This window comes from Chiloscyllium punctatum, chromosome 28 (assembly GCF_047496795.1).
Source record: "Chiloscyllium punctatum isolate Juve2018m chromosome 28, sChiPun1.3, whole genome shotgun sequence".
NCBI classification, from domain to species: domain Eukaryota; kingdom Metazoa; phylum Chordata; class Chondrichthyes; order Orectolobiformes; family Hemiscylliidae; genus Chiloscyllium; species Chiloscyllium punctatum.
The window spans coordinates 11,919,251-11,942,043 of record NC_092766.1 but is presented as its reverse complement, the minus strand read 5'-3'; the positions used below and the strand labels follow the sequence as shown (position 1 = coordinate 11,942,043).

At 44.4% G+C, this 22,793-nt stretch overlaps 1 protein-coding gene across 1 annotated transcript; it reads left to right on the top strand.

Annotated features, from left to right (window-relative positions):
* Positions 1-273: 273 nt before the first annotated feature.
* Positions 274-18,455, top strand: LOC140453816 (immunoglobulin alpha-2 heavy chain-like). The gene is made up of 8 exons (XM_072548707.1): positions 274-333; positions 628-960; positions 1,051-1,374; positions 9,548-9,649; positions 9,764-9,791; positions 9,965-10,017; positions 15,159-15,208; positions 16,744-18,455. Exons 1-8 carry the CDS (start codon positions 279-281, stop codon positions 16,819-16,821), a joined length of 1,023 nt encoding a protein of 340 aa, XP_072404808.1. The 5' UTR covers positions 274-278; the 3' UTR covers positions 16,822-18,455.
* The last annotated feature ends 4,338 nt before the right edge of the window (positions 18,456-22,793 follow it).

Genomic DNA, 22,793 nt, shown 5'->3' with positions numbered 1-22,793 from the left:
CCCAGTGAAGGACCACGCTTTTATTTATAGCCATTGGCCCTGCATGACCGCAATGACGCACACACCGCCCTCTGGCCGAGTGGCGCAGCTCACCCACAGACCTTGTCATACTTTCCAACCCAACGGATCGCAGAAGGGGCGAGGCTGGCCCGGTGCTGAGGTCAACGCAGCCGGCTGACTCTTTCCCAGCCACACATTACACACACACACACACACACAAAGCAGCGAAGTTGGGGGGGGGGGGGGGGGGGGAGAATTCTCCACATCCCAACACAAAAATGACCAAAGGAGTCTTCTTCCCGATTCTCCTGGTCCAACTCTTGACTCTTTATGGTGAGTGGGAGGAAATTTGAAAAAACTCGCCCGGAAAGTGGGAGACAGACTCATCTTCACCATCCCCCAACTCCCTCTCCCTCCCCCCGCCACGCATCCAAAGTTGGAAAGGATTTCGATCATGCCCAGTAAGGCTCTACCCAGTCGCAGGGCTCATGTAGACGATAGTAAGGGGAAGGGTAACTGGAGTCACGGTAGACAATGAAGAGGCGCCTCTCCCAAATGGACAGTGATCGAAGGCGGTTCGCTCCCACCTCTCAATAATCTCTTTTAATGTCACTTTTATCTCTTCAGTTGCAGATTCCCAGCTCGCTGGGCCTCAGGGGCCCTTCGCCAAGACGGCAAAATTAGGCGAGACGGTCAAATTGGAGTGCCAGCTCAGCTATCCTGTGGAGCTGGTTATTAGCTATTTCTGGTACAAACAGACTGTGGGTGAAGCCCCAGTAGCAATAAACACCACCAACTGCAAGGAGTCCGATTGTAAATTTATTTCAAAAAAAGGTGACAGCGAGCGTGTGCTGCTATTGGAAATCCGTGATGTCCAGGTCAAGGACTCTGGGACCTACTACTGTGCTGATAGGGATGGCTATGCTCCTCTCCAGTTGGGACCCAAACTGCTTGTTGGAGGTAAGAGACACACCAAAATCAATCCTAACCGTCCACACAATTTTGATTTTCCGTTCATTTTTCGTTAACCCTGTCCGAATCTCTGTCCAGACAGTTCCACTGACAAGACGTCCGTCCTCGTCTTCCTCCCTCCGTCTGTGTCTGCCCAGTTTGACCCCGTCCCCTTGGTGTGTCTAGTCAGCGGGGTCTCTTCCAAGGAGATTGTCGTTTTCTGGAATATTTCCGGCGAGGTGACCCAGGGGGCGAGCGATGTCGGGAAGATGGAGCCGGACGGCACCTGGAACATCACGAGTCAGGTCGTGGTGACGAGGGAACAGTGGACAAGCGGCGCTCTGTGTTCTTGTGTTGTTCAACTGGGAGAGAAGGTCCTGACAAAGAGTGTGTCCTTCACTGAACTGGCAGCTGCAAAGGCAGGTGAGTTATTGAGATGCCCAGTGAGCGTTTATAGACAACCCGGTTTCTAAAATCTCAGTCGCCAGTGAAATACCTCCATCAGTTAAAGGTTGAGAGATGGGTTTATGAATTAATGTGCGCGTGGAAAAGAAAATGTTCATACAGATGTGCCTCTGAATTTGAAGGAAACGTGTGTACATATTTGCATGTAAATGTGTTTGTGTGCATATTAGATATGTATGGTTGTCGAAATCTGAGTTCACATTATTACCTAAGTGCCATGGATCTGTCCATATACATCTGGATGTGTACCTGTGAGTGCATGTCTGTGTTTGTAAGTCTGAGTCTTCGTCTGTTCGAGTGCAAATGGATTTGCATGTTCGTGTGCACACTAGGTATGAGTATGTGTTGATATCTGAGTATTTACCAAGACCTAAGCATTTCGACCTGTGCATATGCATCTATTTATGTGTAGAATGTGTATATAGTAACAAATAGAAAGCGCGGGAGAAACTCAACAGGTCTGACAGCATCCGTCGACAGAGAAATACAGTTAAAGATTCGAATTTGGTGGGACCCTTCTTCAGAACAGCTTGTGTATATATGTTTGTGTTTATATGTAGATACGTTTGTGTGTAAATATGTTTGCACATGTAACTATATATGAGTATATGTGTAAGTCCATGCTTTTATGTCTGTATACATACATATATGAGTTTATATGTGTGTATACGCTTGTGTATTTCAGTGCATATATGCTTGTGTGCATATATGCACGTGCATGCAAAGCTATATATGCTTGTTTATGCGTCTCTGTGGGTATATGTGAGTATATGTATTTCTACATGCATGTATATGTGTAAAAACGTACAGATGTCTACATTATAAGAGTGTGTATTAGTGAGTTAGGGAGTGAGTGTGAGTTAGTGATTGCGTGAGTGTGTTTGTGAGTGCGTGAGAGTTCGTTGAGCGTGAGTTAGTGAGTGTATGAGAATTATTGAATGCGTGGGATAGTGAGTGAGTGAGTTAGAGTACATTTGAGTTAGTGTGGTTGAGCAAGCGTATGAGAATTAGACTGTGAGAATTCGTGAGTGAGTGTGTGTTCGTGTGAATGAGTTTGTGGGAGTGGGAGTGAACCAGACGGTCAAATACTGAGACCAATCCATTTAAGTGTTAAGGTAATTTAATATTGTTCATTGCTGCTGATGGGGACTTGTTCTTCTGAACAGTTCCTCGGGTCATGAAGCATGTCTGCATAACATCTTTGAATCAGAGACCAATGCAACATAGAAAGAGGCCATTCAGCCCGTCACATTTAGCGTCAGCTCTTTGAAGACCCGACCCCACATTCCTGCAACTTGTGGCCCTGAATTCACAGTTTGATTTCCCTTGGGATACCTTGGATTGGAATCAAAGCAGGAGTATACTTTAGAACGAAATCAGGAGGGAAAAACGGGTACATGAGATAGCTTTGGCAAATAGAATTACGGAAAATCCAAAGGTTTTTTACAAATACATTAAGGACAAAAGGGTAACTAGGGAGAGAATAGGGCCCCTCAAAGATCAGCAAGGCGGCCTTTGTGTGGAGCCACAGAAAATGGGGGAGATACTAAATGAATATTTTGCATCAGTATTTACTGTGGAAAAGGATATGGCAGATATAGACTGTAGGAAAATAAATGGTGACATCTTGCAAAATGTCCAGATTAAAGAGGAGGAAGTGCTGGATGTCTTGAAATGGTTAAAACTGGAAAATTCCCCAGGAACCGAGGACTCTGTTGGAAGCTCGATAAGTGATTGTTGCTTCTCTTTCTGAGATATTTGTATCATCGATAGTCACAGGTGAAGTGCCGGAAGACTGGAGGTTGGCAAACGTGGTCCCACCGTTTATGAAGGGCAGTAAAGACAAGCCAGGGAGCTATAGACTGGTGAGCCTGACCTCGGTGGTGGGCAAGTTGTTAGAAGGAATCCTGAGGGACAGGATTTGGAAAGGCAAGGACAGATTCAGGATAGTCAACATGGCTTTGTGCATGGGAAATAATGTCTCTCAAACTTGATTGGATTTTCTGAGTAAGTAACAAAGAGGATTGATGAGGGCAGAGCAGTAGATGTGATCTATATGGACTTCAGTAAGGCGTTTGACAAGATTCCCCATGGGAGACTGATTAGTAAGGTTAGATCTCATGGAATACAGGGAGAACTAGTCATTTGGTTACAGAACTGGCTCAAAGGTAGAAGATAGAGGGTGGTGTTGGAGGGTTGGTTTTCAGACTGGAAGAGAGGCACAGTTAGTAAATTTGCAGATAACACTAAAATTGGAGGTGTTGTGGACAGCAAAGAGGGTTACCTCAGATTACAACAGGATCTTTACCAGATGGGCCAATAGGTTGAGAAGTGGCAGATGGAGTTTAATTCAGATAACTGCGAGGTGCCGCATTTTGGGAAAGCAAATCTTCACAGGACTTATACACTTAGTGGTAAGGTCCGAGGGAGTGTTGCTGAATGAAGAGACCTTGGAGTGCAGGTTCATAGCTCCTTGAAAGTGGGGTCGCAGGTAGATAGGATAGTGAAAGCGGCGTTTGGTATGCTTTCCTTTATTGGTCAGAGTATTTAGTACAGGAGTTGGGAGGTCATGTTGCGGCTGTACAGGACATTGGTTACGCCACTGTTGGAATATTGCGTGCAATTCTGGTCTCCTTCCTATCAGAAATATGTTGTGAAACTTGAAAGGGTTCAGAGAAGATTCACAAGGATGTTGCCAGGGTTGGAGGATCTGAGCTACAGGGAGAGGCTGAACAGGCTGGGGCTATTTTCCCTGGAGCGTCAGAGGCTGAGGGGTGACCTCATATAGGTTTACAAAATTATAAGAGGCATGGATAGGATAAATAGGCAAAGTCTTTTCCCTGGGGACGGGGAGTCCAGAACTCGAGGGGCATAGGTTTAGGGTGAGAGGGGAATAATATAAAAGAGACCTAAGGGGCAACTTTTTCACGCAGAGGGTGGTACGCGTGTGGAATGAGCTGCCAGAGGATGTGATGGAGGCTGGTACAATTGCAACATTTAAGAGGCACTTGGATGGGTATATGAATAGGAAGGGTTTGGAGGGATATGGGCCCAGTGCTGGCAGGTGGGACTAGATTGGGTTGGGATATCTGGTCAGCATGGACGGGTTGGACCGAAGGGTCTGTTTCCATGCTGTACATCTCTATGACTCTCCCCTTCTCTTTCTGCAATGTCCTGACGAAAAATCCGTTCTAGTTTCGAGGTTCAGTTTGAACCTTTTATACCGGGTAAACCTCTGAGCGTGAAGTCATGCTGAAAATGGAGAGTTAGAAGCTTAAGATATCGCCATCACTAAGCCTACAGGGTCGCCTGAGGGCCCAGAGATTTGACGGTTGAAGGAGATGCTGAAAAAAACTGATTTCTTCTGTATACATGGGGTTAGGGTTAAGGTTGAGGTTAGAATTAGAGTTTGGGCTAGGTTCAGGGTTATGATTAAGATTAGGGTCGGGTTCGGATTTGAGTTATCATTCGAAGTAAGTAGAGTTCGGTTTGGATTGGGCGTAGAATTGAGCTAATAGTTAGGATTAGGATTCGGAATAGAGTCAGGATTAGGGCTAGGGTTAATCTCGGGGTTCGGGTCAGGGTTTAGTTATAGAGTCGGAGAGATGTACAGCATGGAAACCGACCCTTTGGTCCAACCCGTCCGGTTAAGATTGGATTTAGGGCTAGGTTTACAGTTATTATTAGGTTTAGATGTAGGGTTATGGTTATGATCAGGGTTAGGGTTCGGATTATGGTGAGGGTTAGGGTTAGAGTTAGAGCAGAAAGTACACTCTGAAGCGGTTATCACTGCTGCCTCACAGCGCCAGAAACCCGGGTTCAATTCCCACCTCGGGCGACTGTCTGAGTGGGGTTTGCATGTTCTCCCCGTGTCTGCGTGGGTTCCCTCTGGGCGCTCTGGTTTCCTCCTAAAAATGTGCAGTCTCGGTGAATTGGCCACGCTAAATTGTCCATAGTGTTAGACGTAGGGGTAAATGTAGGGGAATGGGTCTGGGTGGGTTGTTCTTTGGAGGGTCAGTGTGGACCTGTTGGGCCGAAGGACCTGTTTTCACACTGCAAGTAATCTAAGCCAATCTGAAGCAATCATTGACACATCTCTTTTGGGGAGCTGGAGAAAGTAAAATGGCGTATCCAAAAAGACATCAAAAGACACACAGCGACACACATACACAGACACACACACACACACGCACGTACATACACAGACACACACACACACGCACATACACAGACACACACACAGACACACACACGCACACACACACAGCACACACACAGACACACACACACACAGACACACACATCCCAAGAACCCTGAAACAGTAGTTGAAGATTTGACAATGACAGAGCGGGGATGGGGAGAGGGCGGGGGACGGGGTGCGGCTAAACTATAAGATATAGGGGTAGAATTAGGCCATTTGTCCCATTAGGCCTGGTTTGCTATTCGATCATGGCTGATATGTTTCTCGAACGCATTCTCCCTGTAACCTTTGATCCCCTTACCAATCAAAAGCCTATCTGTCTCTGTGTTAATTACACGCAAGGGCCTGGTTTCCATAACTCTCTGTGACAATGAATTCCACGGATTCGCCTACCCTCTGGCTGAAGAAATTCCTCCACATCCCAGTTCTAAAGGGTCATCTCCTCACCCTGAGGCTGTGCCCTCGGGTCTTTGTGTGTCCTCCGAGTGGGAACATCTTCTCCACATGCACTCTATCCAGGCCTCTCAGTATCCTGCAACATCCAATCAACTCACTCTCTCCCCAACCACCAGTCCCCACACCTCCCTCTATGGAAAAGTGAAGGGTTAAAGCATGTAGCCCACTGCCGATCTGTTGCAAGGGGTCTGTGGGATGCGGGATGGGATAAGAGTAGTGAAATGATCTTACACCAACTCGCAGAGTAAGGTTGAGGCTGAAAGTTCACCATGGTAAGACGAGAGAACACAGTAAAGTTAGCCTCCCTGTTAAGTATCATTATGACAAGATTGGGACCATAACTATTTGGGATATGACATTTAATATCTAATTAATAGTGGAGTCAGCCTGCTTGAGACTATTGACAATAAATCATGACATTAGGAAAATATTAAATAGGGTCTGGAATGAACGACCATCATTGTAAAAGCTGACACTAAATATCTAACCGTGACATGAGAATAACATTAAGTAGAATGGAGGAAAAGGTATAGTGGGACAACTAAAGAGATAATGGGAACTAACATCCCTGGTTTATTATGGAGCTAGAGTGAGGTAATATAGTTGGACATGCTGATAAGCGAAGAGAAACATTGTAAAAAAAAAGATATTTCAAAAATGGACCCTGAGGTCCCGGGGCATTCGAGAATCTGCCTTCTCAGTGTCTCGGTTTTTCTTGTTTGTAAGTAAAAGACCTGCTTCTTGAAGAACTCTCTGCGTCTCCTGGTGATTCTGTACATTTTCTCCACAACACCTCCCCATTCATCCCTCTAAGCTCCATCGATTATAGACCCACACTCCTCATAGTTTATTTGGAAGCACTAGCTTTCTGAACACTACTCCTTCATCGGGTAGCTGTGGAGCAGGATCGAAAGACACAGAACGTACAGCAAAGATTTACAATGTCATACAACTGAAAGGCTAAATTGAGCAACTTTTAGATTGCTGTTAAGTCTTTCACCTTTTTGAGTGGTTTGTAGGTTTCGGTTAGTTAATATGATTAGATTCCCTACAGTGTGGAAACAGGCCCTTCGGCCCAACTAGTCCACACCAACCCTCCGATAAGTAACCCACCCAGACCCATTCCCCCTAACTGATGCACCTAACTCTACGGGCAATTTAGCATGGCCAATCCACCCTAACCTGCACATCCCTGGGAACTATGGGACAATTTCCCACGGCCAATCCACCCTAACCTGCATTTCCATGGGCACTATGGGACAATTTCCCAAGGCCAATTCACCCTAACCTGCACATCCCTGGGCACTATGGGACAATTTCCCACGGCCAATTCACCCTAACCTGCACATCCCTGGGCGCTATGGGACAATTTCCCATGGCCAATCCACCCTCACCTGCACATCTTTGGACTGTGGGAGGAAACCCACGCAGACATGGGGAGAATGTGCAAACTCCACACAGACAGTCACCCAAGGCTGGAATCAAACCTGGGACCCTGGTGCTGCGAGACAGCAGTGCTAACCACTGAGCCGCCGTGCCGTATATCCCAGAATTTCTATTATGTCACATTCTCGAGCTATCTTAAGGGCTTAAAGGAAGGAGAGATATGGGCGGGGTGCTGGCAGGTGGGACTCGATTGAGTTGGGATATCTGATTAGCGTGGACAGGTTGGACCAAAGGGTCTGTTTCCATGCTGTACATCTCTATGACTCTAAGATCTGGGATATATATATTTAATGAACTGAAACCTGCAACCCATTCTAAAAGATGAAAGACTGAACAGAAATCTAGATTTGTTCAATATATCGTTTCAGTTGCATGACATTGAGATCTTTTGTGATAAATTCTGTGTCTTATAATCCTGCTCCACAGCTCTCCAATGAGGGAGCAGCGCTCTGAAAGCTCGTGCTTCCAAATAAACCGGTTGGACTTTCACGTGGTGTTCTGTCATTTTTAACTTTGTCCACCCCAGTCCAACACTAGCAGCTCCACATCATGTTCCTCATATGACAAGCTCCTCACCCCCTCTGGAGTCTCTCCAACGCCAAAACATCCTTTTGGCCACAGGGAGCGCAAAACTTGGTAATCTTCCTAATGTGGTCTGAGCAGCGCCTCGGTCACCCTTAGCAGAACATCTCTGCTCTTGTACTCTAGCCCTCTTGAAATGAACGCTAACGTTGCATTTGTCTTCCTAACTGCCATCTGAAACCTGCATGTTAACCTTCTGGGAATCTTGAAGTCAACCTCTCAAGATTTCACTTCTGATCAAAGTGCATAACCTCAGACTTTTTTCCACATTGCCCGCTCCCCCTATCCAAGTCCACCCCGCTCCCTCAAAGTTCCCTGTCCCTCCATCTACCGAGATGTATAAGATCCTGTGGCTGACCGATTTTTGAGGAGCTCTGGGGTGCCACTCTGTAGGGAAGGAGCAAGAGTCGGGGGAGGGCGTGAATGGGGGGGGAGGGGGGAGGTGGGGTGTGGAAGCTGGGTTTTCACAAAAACAGACTGGGGAATGCGGGAGGCTGGAATAAGGGAACTTTGATTCATGCAGAGAGAGTGAGAAAGATTGGAAGAAACTGGGATAGTTCTCCTCAATAGCCCAGAGGACTAAAGGAGGGAATGTGTGGGGAAGGGGGAACCGATTCGGAGAGGAGACGTTTCCCTGTCAAGGAGCTAGTCGGGGCACTATGGGAAGAATGGCCTCATTCTGCGCTTCATCTGCCTTGCATCAGCGCTGTTCTGGTCACATTCAGGCTGTTTTATTGTACAATTTAGGCAGCTTCCCCAACCCTTCCTCCTCTCCATCACAGACCATCCGCCCCACCTCCAACCAATCCCAATTCGGAAGGGGTCAAGATTTCCTTATGTAATCCGGGATTACACTGAATTGACCGTTGCGGCTGTACAGGACATTGGTTAGGCCACTGTTGGAATATTGGGTGCAGTTCTGGTCTGCTTCCAATCGGAAAGATGTTGTGAAACTTGGAAGGGGTCAGAAAAGATTTACAAGGATGTTGCCAGGGTTGGAGAGGGAGAGGCTGAACAGGCTGGGGCTGTTTTCCGTGGAGCGTTGGAGGCTGAGGTTTCCAAAATTATGAGGGGCATGGATAGGGTAAATAGACAAAGTCTTTTCCCTGGGGTGGGGGAGTCCAAAACTAGAGGGCATAGGTTTAGGGTGAGAGGGGAAAGATATAAAAGAGACCTAAGGGGCAACATTTTCACGCAGAGGGTGGTACATGTATGGAATGAGTTGCCAGAGGAAGTGGTGGAGGCTGGTACAATTGCAACTTTTAAGAGGCATTTGGATGGGTATATGAATAGGAAGGGTTTGGAGGGATATGGGCCGGGTACTGGCAGGTGGGACGAGACTGGGTTGGGATATCTGGTCAGCATGGACGGGTTGGACCGAAGGGTCTGTTTCCGTGCTGTACGTCTCTATGACTCTATGACTAATGCGTTCTCTTTGCCCTCAGAATGGTGCAACCAGGCCTTCCCTTATGTGACTGCAGCCTCGGCGGTGGTGGCATTCCTGATGGTCCTTCTGATCATTTGGATTTGCAGAAGAGGCAGATCAGGTGAGAATCAAATCTTATCGCCTGTCCTTCCTCCCCCCCCCCCCCCACCCCCCGCTCCCCCCCGCCTGCTCTCCGTTGCTAATTCCCAGTTTTGTCTCGCTCTTGTTCCCGCAGGGAAAGGCGGGAGAACCCACGGGGAAAAGTGAGTACCTGAACCATTTGTTCACCATCTGAAAGCGCCCAACTCCGATTGCAAATTCCTCCACTACCTTCCCAGATTGACTCTGAGACCGCTCGGCTATTTCTGGCGCCCGGAGTGCTGATGTACGTGAATAAACTTCGCTTTTTTCTTTCATCTTTTGCCCTCCCTCGCAGTTTTCGCTTGACAGAGATGTCGCAAAACGGGGGAAAGGGCCAGCGACCATCTGGTGAGTGAGCCTGAAATGTTGGAGCAATAGAAGCAGTATTTATCTTTTAATACCAGCAGTAATTATAAATACAGCAACAATCCTACATTTATTGATAAATACCAACAGTTCCAATGTAGCTATTTGTGAGATGTTATATTGATTATAAATATTTATTAATGCGAGTTATTAGTGAATATCAGCAATAATTTTATAATTAGAATTAACCAGCAGTAATGTTAGATATGAATGTATTAATAACTGTGATAACATTATACTAATCAATTAAATCCAGCTATAATGTCATATTTAATTAATATTTAGTAACACTAAATGGGGAAAAAAATACGGAAGATCAGTGAGTGCATTCCTCGCTAAGAAACTATTTTTGCAACATCTCTCTTATCTGTTGGTCACTCAAATCATTAGCCCATTAGCAATAGCGATAACATTATGTCTAGTTATGCCACCCGCTGTAATGTATTTATTTATAAATATCAACAGTATAATTTAAATTTATTTAGAAATGCAGGCAGTAACATTATATTTATTATTTATTCTATCAGTAACATCATATTTATTTATATTACGTTTATACATAAATGCTAGCAGTAATATTACATTTAATTATAAATCCCAGCAGCTACATTATATTTATTTATAAATGCAAACAGTAATATTACATTCGTTTATAAAAAGAGCAGTAATGTTACAGATCAACACTAATGTTATATTTATAAATCCAAGCAGTAATATTAAATTTATATTGCAGCAATATCATATGTATCTATAAACATTAGCGGTCATGTTATAGTTATTTATAAATCTATGCAGTAACACAGTATTTAATTATAAATACAAGCAGGAATGTTATATTTATTTGTAAGTACATACAGTAACATTGTAATTGATTATAAATACAAACAGTAATGTTATATTTGTTTCTAAATAAAAGCATCATTATATTTATCGATAAAATCTAGCTGCTATGTTATGTTTATTCATAGGAATATTATAGCAACAATATAATATGTATTCATCAACAAGAAATGATACTGCTTCTGTTTATGAATACATATTACATTACTGCCTGCATTAATAAACACATATGATATGGCTGTTGATATTCAACATTCCATACAATGCATTTAAAAATATAACATTACTGTTTGTATTCATAAACAATAAATGATACTGTTTCTGTTTATAAATGCATTGTATGTTCTTTTCAATATCGGCAGCAATATCATGTGTATTTACAAATGCTGGCAGTAATATCATACGTATTCATAAATAGAAGCAGCAACATTGTACTTACCTTTTAATACCAGCAGTAATTATAAATACAAGCAACAATCCTGCATTTATTGATAAATACCAACAGTACCATTGTAGTTTTTTTGTGAAAACCAGCAGTAATGTGATATTTATTTTCATTACCAGCAGTAACATTATATTTATTAATGCTACAGTCAATTATAACTACCAGCAATAACATTATAAGTACAATTAACCAGCAGAAATGTTATATATGTATGTTTTAATAACAATGGTAACATGATATCCATCTATTAATACCAGCAATAATGTCATACTTAATTAATATGTAGTAATAATTGCTAATTTAATCAATTCCAGCGATGAAGGACTTGTATTATGAAGAGATAGTGAGCAGTTCAGGCTTATAGTTACTGGAGTTCAGAAAAATGAGAGGAGATCTCATTGAAGTATATAAAATGCTAAAGGGGGTGTGTAGAGGATGTTTCGCCTTGTGGGGCAAGTTAGAACAAGCAATCATAGCTTTAGACTCAGAAATGGCAGATTTAAAACAGAGATGAGGAAGATTTACTTCTCTCAGAAGGTAGTGAATCTGTGAAATTCACTACGCCAGAGCACGGTGGATGCTGGGACACTGAATAAATGTGAGGAGGAGATAAACATTTTCTTTCATTAGTGACGACTTGAAAACTTGTAGGGAGTGAAAAGGCATGTGGGGTTGAGACTATAATGGGATCAGCATTGTAGCACTTAGGGAATTTTAAAACATTGAGGGACTATTACAGCATTGTGGAAGAATTGGTGCATTAGGAGAATATTGCAGTGTTGTGGAATAATTGGGACATTAAGAGAATATTCAAATATTGAGGGGATACTGGAGTATTGGTCTATTGAGAAAATATTAGAGTATTCAGGCAACGTTGAGGTATCGAGAGAATATTGGAGGACTGAGGGAATGTTGGAGTTTTGGGGAAATAATGTTTTCTTGATGGAATATTGGTGCATTGACAAAATGTTGGAGTATTTTGAGAATATTGATGGACTGAGGAGATACTGTTATAGCGAGGGACCATTGGAGTGTTAAGACAGTATTGGTGGAATGAGAGACTATCGGGATATTCAGGGAACATTGCTGTGTGGAGGGAATATTTGAGAATTCAGGGTATATTGGAGTTTTGAGGGAATAGTGGTGTTTTGAAAGAATATTGCTGCGTTGAGGGAATATTGGAGTAGTTGGGGGATATTGCTGAGTTGAGAGAATGGAGTATTGAAGTTAGATTACTGTATTGAGAAGATATTGTTGAATATGAGGGGATGTACTGTTTTCAACAGATATTTCTATAGAGTAGACGCATAAAAGATCAAAGAGGGCATCTTTCTCTTGCACCTCAAGAGTCCCTGTGTGAGCGTACGCTTTGGGGTGGCACGGTGGCTCAGTGATTAACACTGCTGCCTCACGACACCAGCGACCCGTTCAACTCTACCCTCGGGCGACTGTCAGTGTGGAGTTTGTACGTTCTCCCCGTGTCTGCGTGGATTGTCTCTGGATGCTCCAGTTTCTTCCCACAGTCCAAAGATGTGTAAGTTAGGTGAATTGGCTATGCTAAATTGCCCGTAGTGTTCAGGGATGTATGGGTTAGGAAGATCAGTCAGGGTAAATGTGGAGTGATAAGGTAGGGGAATGGGTCTAGGTGGGATACTCTTGAGGGTCATTGTGGACTTGTTGGGCTGAAGGGTCTTTTTCCACTGTGTAGGGTTTCTATGAAGGCAGCAATATTAAATGAATATTTCATGTCAGTTCTTTACTGTAGGGAAAGAAATGGAGGCTAGAGAAATAAATATTGGTGTGTTGAAACTAGGTCACATCATAGAAGAAGGAGTGTTAGAGACCTTAGAAAATATAAAGGTGGATAAGTCTCTGGGACCTGATCAAGTGTATCCCAGGACTTTGAGGGAAGTTACAGAAATTTTTATGTCATCTATAAATACGCTTGAGGTGCCGAATGACTGGAGTTTGGATAATGCTCTGCCTTTGAATTTGACTTGTGAATTTGACTTCAGCGGTGGGTAAATTGTTGGAGGTGATCCTGAAATTATGCATTTATGAATACTAGCCATAGTTTTGTTCTAGGGAAATTGTATCCCATACACTTGAGTCAGTTTTTGAGGAAGTGTGTTATAGACTAGGCCAAACCACTCAAACCATTCTTAAGCAAGCAGCCCAGACCATAACTTTGCAATTTGTTTCATTAAGTGTACAGTGAAAATTACCCAGCGTAAGGTGGGAGGTTAACTACCAGGTTAAAAACAGACAAACATTTATTCACAAAATTACACAATGAAACACAAAGAACAGCAGTTTATTACTCCTCTGGGGAGAAAAAAAAACCAAGGACATAGCATCCTTGAGAAAAGGAACAGCGTTTCAAAAAACAAAACCAGCTTTGTGACAAGTGATCAAGAAGATTGATGAGGGCAGAGCGGTAGATGTGGTTTACTTCAATGTTACTGAAGTGTTTGACACAGTTCTGTATGGTGGATTAATTAGTGAAGTTAGATTGCATAGGATTCAGGGTGAGCTTGCCAATGGAGTACAAAATTGGCTTGACAGCAGGAGACAGAGAGGAATGATGGAGATTTGTTGTTCAGAGTGAAGGGCTGTGACCTGCAGTGTTCCACAGGGATTGGTACTGGGTCCACTTCTGTTTGTCATTTATAAAAATGATTTAGATGATAATATAGGAAGCATGGTTAGTAAGTTTGCAGTTGACACCAAGATTGGTGGCATAGTGGACAGTGAAGAAAGTTATTGAAAATGACAAAGAGTTCTTGATCAATTGGATCAGTGTGCTGAGGAGTGGAAGACGGAGTTTAATTTGGATAAATGTCTGGTATTGCATTTTGGTAAAACAAACAGGGGCAGGATTATACAATTAAATGTCAGGCCTTGGATAGTGTTGTATAGCAGAGATGCCTAGGGGTGCAGACACATAATTCTTTGAAGTTTGTGTCACATGTTGACAGGCTGGTTAAGAAAGCATTTAGCACACTTGCCTTCATTGCTCAGATCTTTGAGTATAGAGGTTGGAACATCATGTTGAGGTTGTACAGGACATTGGTGAGGCCTCATCTGGAGTACTGGGTCCAGTTCTGGTTGTCCTGTCATAGGAAGGATATTATTAAACTGGGAGAGGGTTCAGAAGAGATTTACCAGACTGATGCCGGGACTGGTGGATTGTAAGGAAAGGTTGGATAAGCTGGGAGCTTTCTCACTGGAGTGTAGGAAGTTGAGAGATGACTTTGTAGAGGTTTGTAAGATCATGAGGGGCCGAGATAAGGTGAATGACGGGTGTCTTTTCCCTAGAGTGGGGGTTTCAAGACTAGGGGGCACATTTTCAAGGTAAGAGGAAAAAGATTTTAAAAAGGCATGAGAGGAAATTGTTTTTTTTGACACAGACAGCGGTTCGTGTATGGAATGAACTTCCAGAGGCAGTGAATTAAATTGGATTGAATTTATTATCACGTGAAAAGCTTTGTCTTGTGAGCAATGCAGGCAGGTCACAAAGTTAAGTCGTATAGATAGTAAATAATAGGTGAGGACATGGATAGGAAATGTTTGGAGAGATATGGGCCAAGTGCACAGGCAGATGGGATGAGTTTAATTTGGGATTATGTTCAGCAGGGACTGTTTAGACTGAAGGGTCTGTTTCCATACTGTGAGGGCGTTAGGAATTTGCAACTATAATTGAGTGAGTTAGTCGACATGGGTGCACTGAGGCATTGGTACATTGACAAATCACTGGCGCACACTTTGTCTCGATTTAGCCCTAGATTTCCCAGACTGGGATTAATTTACCTTTCACATCTGACCCATTAACATACAGGAAAGAGCCACCAAACAGAGGCAAGGCGGGCACATCCAGACGGAGTCCAGGTGAGTTGATTCTAAGCATTGTCCCGATTCACAAGCGTGAGATGGTTGAGGGTAATCAGTTCAAAATCTGTTGGAGATTTCAACCAAATGACACCAGACCAGTCTGGAACTGAATAACAAACAAATCTCACAGCTCCCTGAAACTGGAATCAAAATAACTCCATTAGCCTTGTCCAGGTCTGATAAGCAGGAGGAGGGGTTACTGATTGGGAGAGGATGCCTCTCTCAGAGTTGACTGGGGATTTCCAAATGTCTGTGTCCCACTCCCAGCTCATTGTTGCTCTGTCACCATTTTAACTCTGCACTGGGACAGACCACACAGCATCCTCCATCCAACCATGTTGGTTAATATTGGGTTTTAAAATGAAGACTTAGAATTCTGGCAGTTTCACAGAGCTATGACTGAGGGTGTCTACTGGAGCTCAACCTCCCTCTCCACTCCTCACAGTGCCACACTGTCACAGGGGCAGCACTGAGGGAATGGGCACTGGCAGAGGGTCAGTGCTGAGGGAGTGGGCTCTGTCAGAGGGTCAGTGCTGAGGGAACGGGCACTGTCAGACGGTCAGTGCTGAGGGAGTGGGCACTCTCAGATGGTCAGTGCTGAGGGAGCAGGCACTGTCGGTGGGTCAGTGCTGAGGAAATGGGCACTGTCAGAGGGTCAGTGCTGAGGGAGCGGGCACTGTCAGAGGGCCAGTGCTGAGGGAGTGGGCACTGTCAGAGGGTCAGTGCTGAGGGTACAGGCACTGTCAAAGAGTCAGTGGTGGGGCAGTGGACACTTTCAGAGGGTCAATGCTCAGGAAGTGGGCACTGTCAGATGGTCAGTGCTGAGGGAGCAGGCACTGTCAAAGAGTCGGTGCTGAGGCAGTGGGCACTTTCGGAGGGTCAGTGCTCAAGAAGTGGGCATTCAGATGGTCAGTGCTGAGGGAGCAGGCACTGTCGGAGGCTCAGTGCTGGGGGTGTGGGTACTGTTGGACGGTCAGCGCTGAGGGTGGGGATGCTGTCAGAGGACCAGCACTGAGAAAGCTCTGCACTATTGGACGGTCAGTGCTAAGGAGAGGACACTGTCAGAGGGTCAGTGATAAGGGAGACAGCACTGTTGGATGGTCAGTGCTGAGGGAGGGGATGCTGTCGGAGGGTCAGTGCTAAGGGAAACAGCACTGTTGGACGGTCAGTGCTGAGGGACGGGATGCTGTCGGAGGGTCAGTGCTCAGGGAGACAGCACTGTTGGATGGTCAGTGCTGAGGGAGGGGATGCTGTTGGAGGGTCAGCACTGAAGGAGGGAATGCTGTTGAAGGGTCGGTGCTAAGGGAGACAGCACTGTTGGACGGTTAGTGCTGAGGGCGCAGGCACTATCAGATGACCAGCGTTGGGAGAGCTCTCCACTGTCATAGGGTTAGTGCTGAGGGCGTAGTCACTGGACAGAACTGGCAGTGGAATGACGGGCCGAATGCTCTGACATTCGCTGAAACTCAATGACAAGGTGGGATCATTGGTCCTGTGTTGTAACCACTTTGCATCTTGACCTTTTTCCCCAGACTCCCGGTGGACCTCTGTATGCCTCCTTGGAATTTGCTGCACTGGAGAAGAGGAAAAAAAAGGGAGGGCGCCGATGAAAATCTGGGTCTCTATCCGGGTGGGGGTCAGGATTTGCAATGGAAGCCACAGCCCTGTGGAAATCAGCCTGGAGCCCATGAAACTTCCAGCAAGCACTAAAGCTCTCCTTTCACCTTTACTAGTGTCTCACGGAGACCTTTTGAGGTCAGACATTGAAGTATTGTTGGCTTAATACTCAAAGCAATCATTAAGGACACAACAAGACAGACTTTCTACTTTGAGTTACTAACAACCTATTTCAGTCTTTTATTTTCCCAGCAGGTCCTCTAACTGCAGTTGCTTTTGCAAAATGCATGTGTAAATAAAATAAATTATTCTCTGGGAAGAAGGAAGCTCCAGAGCTCGGTCCCTTGTTTATAATTCTGCAGTGGGATGTGGTTATCGCTGGCTGGGCCGGTTCCCATTGCCCGTTCCCAATTTCCCAATTAAGAGCCAACCCCATTACTGTGGGTGGAAATGGGTACTGTAGATGCAATAGATTAGAGTCAAGGTTAGAGTGGTGCTGGAGAAGCACAGTATCAGGCAGCATCCGAGGAGCAGGAAAATCGACGTTTCGGGCAAAAGCCCTTCATCTGGAAGGCCTTCCTGCTCCTCGGATGCTGTCTGACCTGCTGTGCTTTTCCAGCACCACTCTAATCTTGGACCCCATTGCTGTGGGTCTGGAATCGAATGTAGGCAGATTTCCTTCCCTAAAGGATATTGAGGGAATACTTCCAAATAAACCTGTTGGACTATAACATGTTTTTTTTTTAGCTAAAAGACATCAGCAGGGTTTTTTTAAATGACAAACGTGGTCACAAATTTTAAAAATCCAGTGATTTTTTAAAAACTGAATCCACACGTGGTGTGATGGGATTCGATCCCGTATCTCCCGCACAAAATCATACCAGACTCGAAACGTTAACTCGTTTCTCTCGCCACAAATGCTGCCACATCTGTTGAGTAGCTCCAGCTCATTCTGTTCCCATATTGTACAGAAGTGCAATGTGTGGTCAACGTTGCATCAATCAAAACATGTTCATGTGGCTCTTCCGTTGAAAGTTAGCTCAGGCTGCTACAGCAGGAGAGCTTTTGCATTGATGTAGAGGGGAAGGAATAAAGTTCAAAGCCTCTGCCTTGATTAAAGTGGGGGGAAAAAAACCGTCACGCGGCACCAGGTCATAGCACTTGGTCCACCCCAGTCCAACACCCATCTTAATGAAAGTGGTACAATGCCACCCTCTCGTGGTAGAATGGGGAAATGGCATGAGAGATTTAATAAGAGGGAGTGAAGCATCTCACAGCTTCCATCAACCAACAGTCATGCTTTGGGGATACCGATGTTGGACTGGGGCTGTGTAAAGTTAAAAATCACACAACACCAGGTTATAGTCCAACAGCACTAGCCTTCGGGGAATTGCTCCTTCACCTGATGCAGGAGCAGCGCTCCAAATGCTAGTGCTTCCAATTAAATCTGTTCAATGAACAGTGGGATCCGCACAGACACAGGCTCATTTTTTTAAAATATGAACTGGCAAATGCTTCGATAAAGGTTGAGGTCATTTTTCCTACCTCTAAAAAAGTTTTATAAATGTGTCGATATTGACAATCTGTTAAATAACTCAATACAATAAACATGCTTTTAAAATGTCAACATGATTCTGACTTCAGTGGTGGGTAAATTGTTGAAAGCGATGCTGAAAGATTTGATTTTATTTTCTTTTTTTCTTACTACTGTCTGCCAGCTGTAGTGCTTATTTTTCCCCCGCACTCAGGTCGTGAGTGTGCAGGTGTCAGACACGGTGAAAGACAAGTGTGTAAATCTTTATTTGTGTACCACCTCTTGGAAGAAAGGAAACACTCAAGTCTCAAAGGGCAATGCTGTGTGATCAAACAGTGAAGGGGAGGGGAGGGATTAAATCAACATAGAGTTGGAGGGGGAAATAATACACTCCACTCCCTGCGGCGCCCACCTCTCCCTGAACAACTCCAGGGTGTTGGTGGACACCGCGTGCTCCTTCTCCAGAGAAACCCAGGCTCTGATGTGACCGTGGAAGAGGGGCAGGCAGTCGGCCCTAACGACCCTCTCCACAGCCCTCTGCCTGGACTTGTTTATGGCCAGTTTGGCCAGGCCCGGGAGCCCCCAGGCCCACGAGCAGGTCCGACCCTTCCCGCTCTGCACCGGGTGCCCAAAGATGGGACTGAAGTGCAACCAAAATCAGAGGAGAAGTTTTTAGAGAGAATCAAAAGGGGAGTGCAAGCACCCACACCCAATATATACATGGTCCACGGACTCCACACCTGAGCATCCTCCAACTAGTGGGCTATGTTGGGTGCGAGCACCGCCATTTTAAAGAATAGATTTATATGCATTTGGAGGGGCAAGGATTGATTAGGGATAGTCAGCTTGGTTTTCTGCGAGGGAAATTGCATCTCACAAACTTGATTGAGTTGTTTGAGGAAGTTAAGAAGATTGATGAGGCAGAGCGGTCGACATTGTCTATGTGGACTTTAGTAAAGCCTTTGATGAGATTCCACATGGTAGACTAATTAGTAAAGTTCATAAAGTCAAATGGGATTCAGAGTGAGCTAGCCAATTGGATACAAAATTGGCTTGATGGCAGGAGACAGAGAGTGGTGATGGAGAGTTGTTTTTCATATTGGAGGCCTCTGACCAACAGAGTTCCACAGAGACCTGTGCTGGGTCCATTTTGTGTTTGTCATTTCTTTAAATGATTTAGATGAGAATATAGAAGACATGGTTGGTAAGTTTGCAAATGAGACCAAGATTGGTGGGAGAGTGAACAGTGATGAGGTTTATCTAAGATTACACGATCTTGATCAATTGGACCAATGGGCTGAGGAGTGGAAATGAAGTTTAATTTTGATAAATTGCATTTCAGTAAACAAACAAGAGGAAGGGTTATGCAATTAATATTAGGGCCCTGGGTAGTGTTGTAGAACAGATAGACTGAGGGGTTCGGGACATAATTCTTCAAAGTTTGTGTCACATGTAGCACACTTGCCTTCATTACTTCAGATCTTTGAGTATAGGAGTTGGGACGTCCTGTTGATGTTGTACAGGACATTGGTGAGAACTCTTCTGGAGTACTGCATCCAGTTCTGTTCTCCCTGTTATGGGAAAGATATTATTAAGTTGGAGAGTGTTCAGAAGAGATTCACTGGGAAGTCGCTGTGACTGGAGAGTGGGGCATCTTTCACTGTAAGGTAGAACATTGAGAGATGATGTTGTAGGGGTTTATAAAGTCATAAGGGTATAAATAAGGTGAATAGTAGATGTCCCTTACTTAGGAGGAGGGATTTCAAGACTGAGGTGTTACTTTTAAGATAAGAGAAGAAAGATTTTAAGAAGACATTTATTTTTGTACAGTCAGTAGTTTGCTTGTGGAATGAACTTCCAGAGGGAGTGGTGAATGTGGGTACAGTTAGAATGTTTAAAAGATATTTGGATAAGTACATGAATAGGAAAGGTTTGGAGGGATATGGGCCAAGTGCAAGCCGGTGAGACCAGTTTAGTTTGGGATTATGCTTGGCGTGGACTGGTTGTACTGAAGGATCTTTTTCCATGCTCTTTGACTTTATAATCAATGCTGTCACACTTACACACAGTAATACACATTCACTCACACATTTATACACACACTCAAATACACTCTTACACATTCTCACATGGTTATTGATACACACAGGCCTTACTCAGAAATTCTTTCTTCCAGAGATAAAAATCACACAACGCCAGGTTATAGTCCAACAGGTTTAATCGGAGCAAGCTTTCGGAGAGCTGCTCCTTCATCAGGTGATAGTGGAGGACACAATTCTAAGGAACAGAATTTATAGCAAAAGTTTACAATGTGACGAAACAGAAATTATACATTGAAAAATACCTTGATTGTCTGTTGAATCTTTCATCTGTTCCAATGCCATGATGGTTTCACTTCTTTCATGTGTAAATCACAAAACCTTTTTAAAAAGTTGCTGTAATAATGGGCATTAGCTAGACAATATGTTGAAGGTGTTGGCCCCCTGTGTTCTCTGTCTATGCCACAGTGTTTAGATTGATTCTAATCTAAAAAGTGAGAAAACAGAGTTTTACATGATTCCATGCAGTTTTTGAGCTCAGAGTTTTCGTGAATTCATGCAGTTTTTGAGCAAAGTGCAATGTAACTCTGCATGTACAAATTCACCCCACAAAAATATATGTGGGTCTTTGTCTGTGTGTGCATGTCTGGGTTGGGGGGCTGTGAGTGTCTGTGAGAGAGAGTGTATATGTATGTGCAAGAGTGTAGAGTGGTCTAAGTCTCTGAGATGATGGCTGTGTGAGTGTGGGTGTGTGTGTGTCTGTGTATATGTGTGTCCGTGTGTATGTGTGTGTATAGGAGAGCCTGTGTGTGTGTCTTTGCAGAGTTACATTGTACTCTGCTCAAAAACTGCATGAATTCATGTAAAACTCTGTTTTCTCACTTTGTAGATTAGAATCAATCTAAACATCATGGCATAGAAAGAGAACACGGCCGGGGGGGGGGGGGGGGAGGGGGCTAACACCTTCAACATATTGTTTAGCTAATGCCCCATTGTTACAGCAACTTTTTAAAAAGGTTTTGTGATTTACACATGAAAGATATGAAACCATCATCGTATTCGAACAGATGAAAGATTCAACAGACAATCAAGGTATTTTTCAATGTATAATTTCAGTTACATCACACTGTAAACCTTTGCTCTAAATTCTGTGCCTTATAATTGTGTACTCCACAACCACCTGATGAAGGAGCAGCGCTCTGAAAGCTAGTGCTTCCAATTAAACCTATTGGACGATAACCTGGTGTTGTGTGATTTTAAACTTTGTACACCCCAGTCCAACACTGGCATCTCCAAATCATTCTTTCATCGACACTCTCTTCCACACTCACCTATTTTCTCATGCATACTACCATCTCTCTCACATACACTGACACACATTCTGTCACAGTCACATGTATTTTCTCTCATGGACATCGAGACACACTCTCAGACATGTAGATCTTCAACCCGCCGCGGGGTGGCGCTGTGACTGGTGTACATCCTCATCCTCACCACTAGGTGGCGGTGTCGAGTAAGCTGCAGTTTCCAGGTTTAGTCCTCCGAGCCTGCTGGTGGCGCTACCGTCTGGAGCCACCACCCTTTGCAGATGGTTTTCCACTGGAATGGGCACAACAAGCCAAGTTTTGGTTTTTTTTCTCAACTGTTTACGTTAAAACACAAACAGTATTCTAGCAAATCTTCTTCCATCTTGGAAACGAAGGAAAAAGTTGCCAATCACAAACTGCAAATTTCATTGAACGCCAATTCGAGTATCTTTCGAAAAGACCAAGATGCTGCAATGGCTGAGTCCAGTGAACGATTGCAGTGGTAACAGTGTAATTGCAATTGGATGGCACCACCAGACAAGTACCCCCTGCCCTTCTCAGCCTTCCACAAGTTACTGGTTCCTCTACATCTTGGTCCACTGTTCCTCCACTGCCCACACCACCTTCCCAAGTAACTGCAGGAGGTGTTAACATCGACCTGTTTACTTCCTCCACCTTCACTTTTCAACCCTCTCGAACATACTTTCCAGCTGTACCAGCAGTCCAATGTACTGTATTCGCTGCTCACAATGTGGTCTCCTCTACATTAGGGAGACAAAACGTAGTTTGGGTGTTGCGTTGCAGAACACCTGCACTCTGTCTGAAACAAAATGACCCTGTTACCTATCACTGGCCAACATCGCTAACTTAGGCCTACTTACAGCGCTCCAGGGAAGCTCAGTGCAAATTGGACGACCAGCACCTCATTTTCCACTTGGCCGCCTTCTGGGCTCAATCTCAAGTTCAATAATTTCAGGGCTTGAGTGCTTTCTCTGAAATCTTTACCCCAACCTCCCCACACATCAAGCTTGGTCACCGCGTGAGCGGATACCAGAAGAAAAATCTGTTGTCAGCCACTAATTGTC

Excerpts from the sequence above, each read along its gene's own strand:
- LOC140453816 (XM_072548707.1), top strand. The coding sequence starts at position 279 with ATGACCAAAGGAGTCTTCTTCCCGATTCTCCTGGTCCAACTCTTGACT. Across the intron at positions 334-627 it reads CCAACTCTTGACTCTTTATG|TTGCAGATTCCCAGCTCGCT; the intron begins GTGAGTGGGAGG and ends TTATCTCTTCAG. Across the intron at positions 9,650-9,763 it reads TTGCAGAAGAGGCAGATCAG|GGAAAGGCGGGAGAACCCAC; the intron begins GTGAGAATCAAA and ends TTGTTCCCGCAG.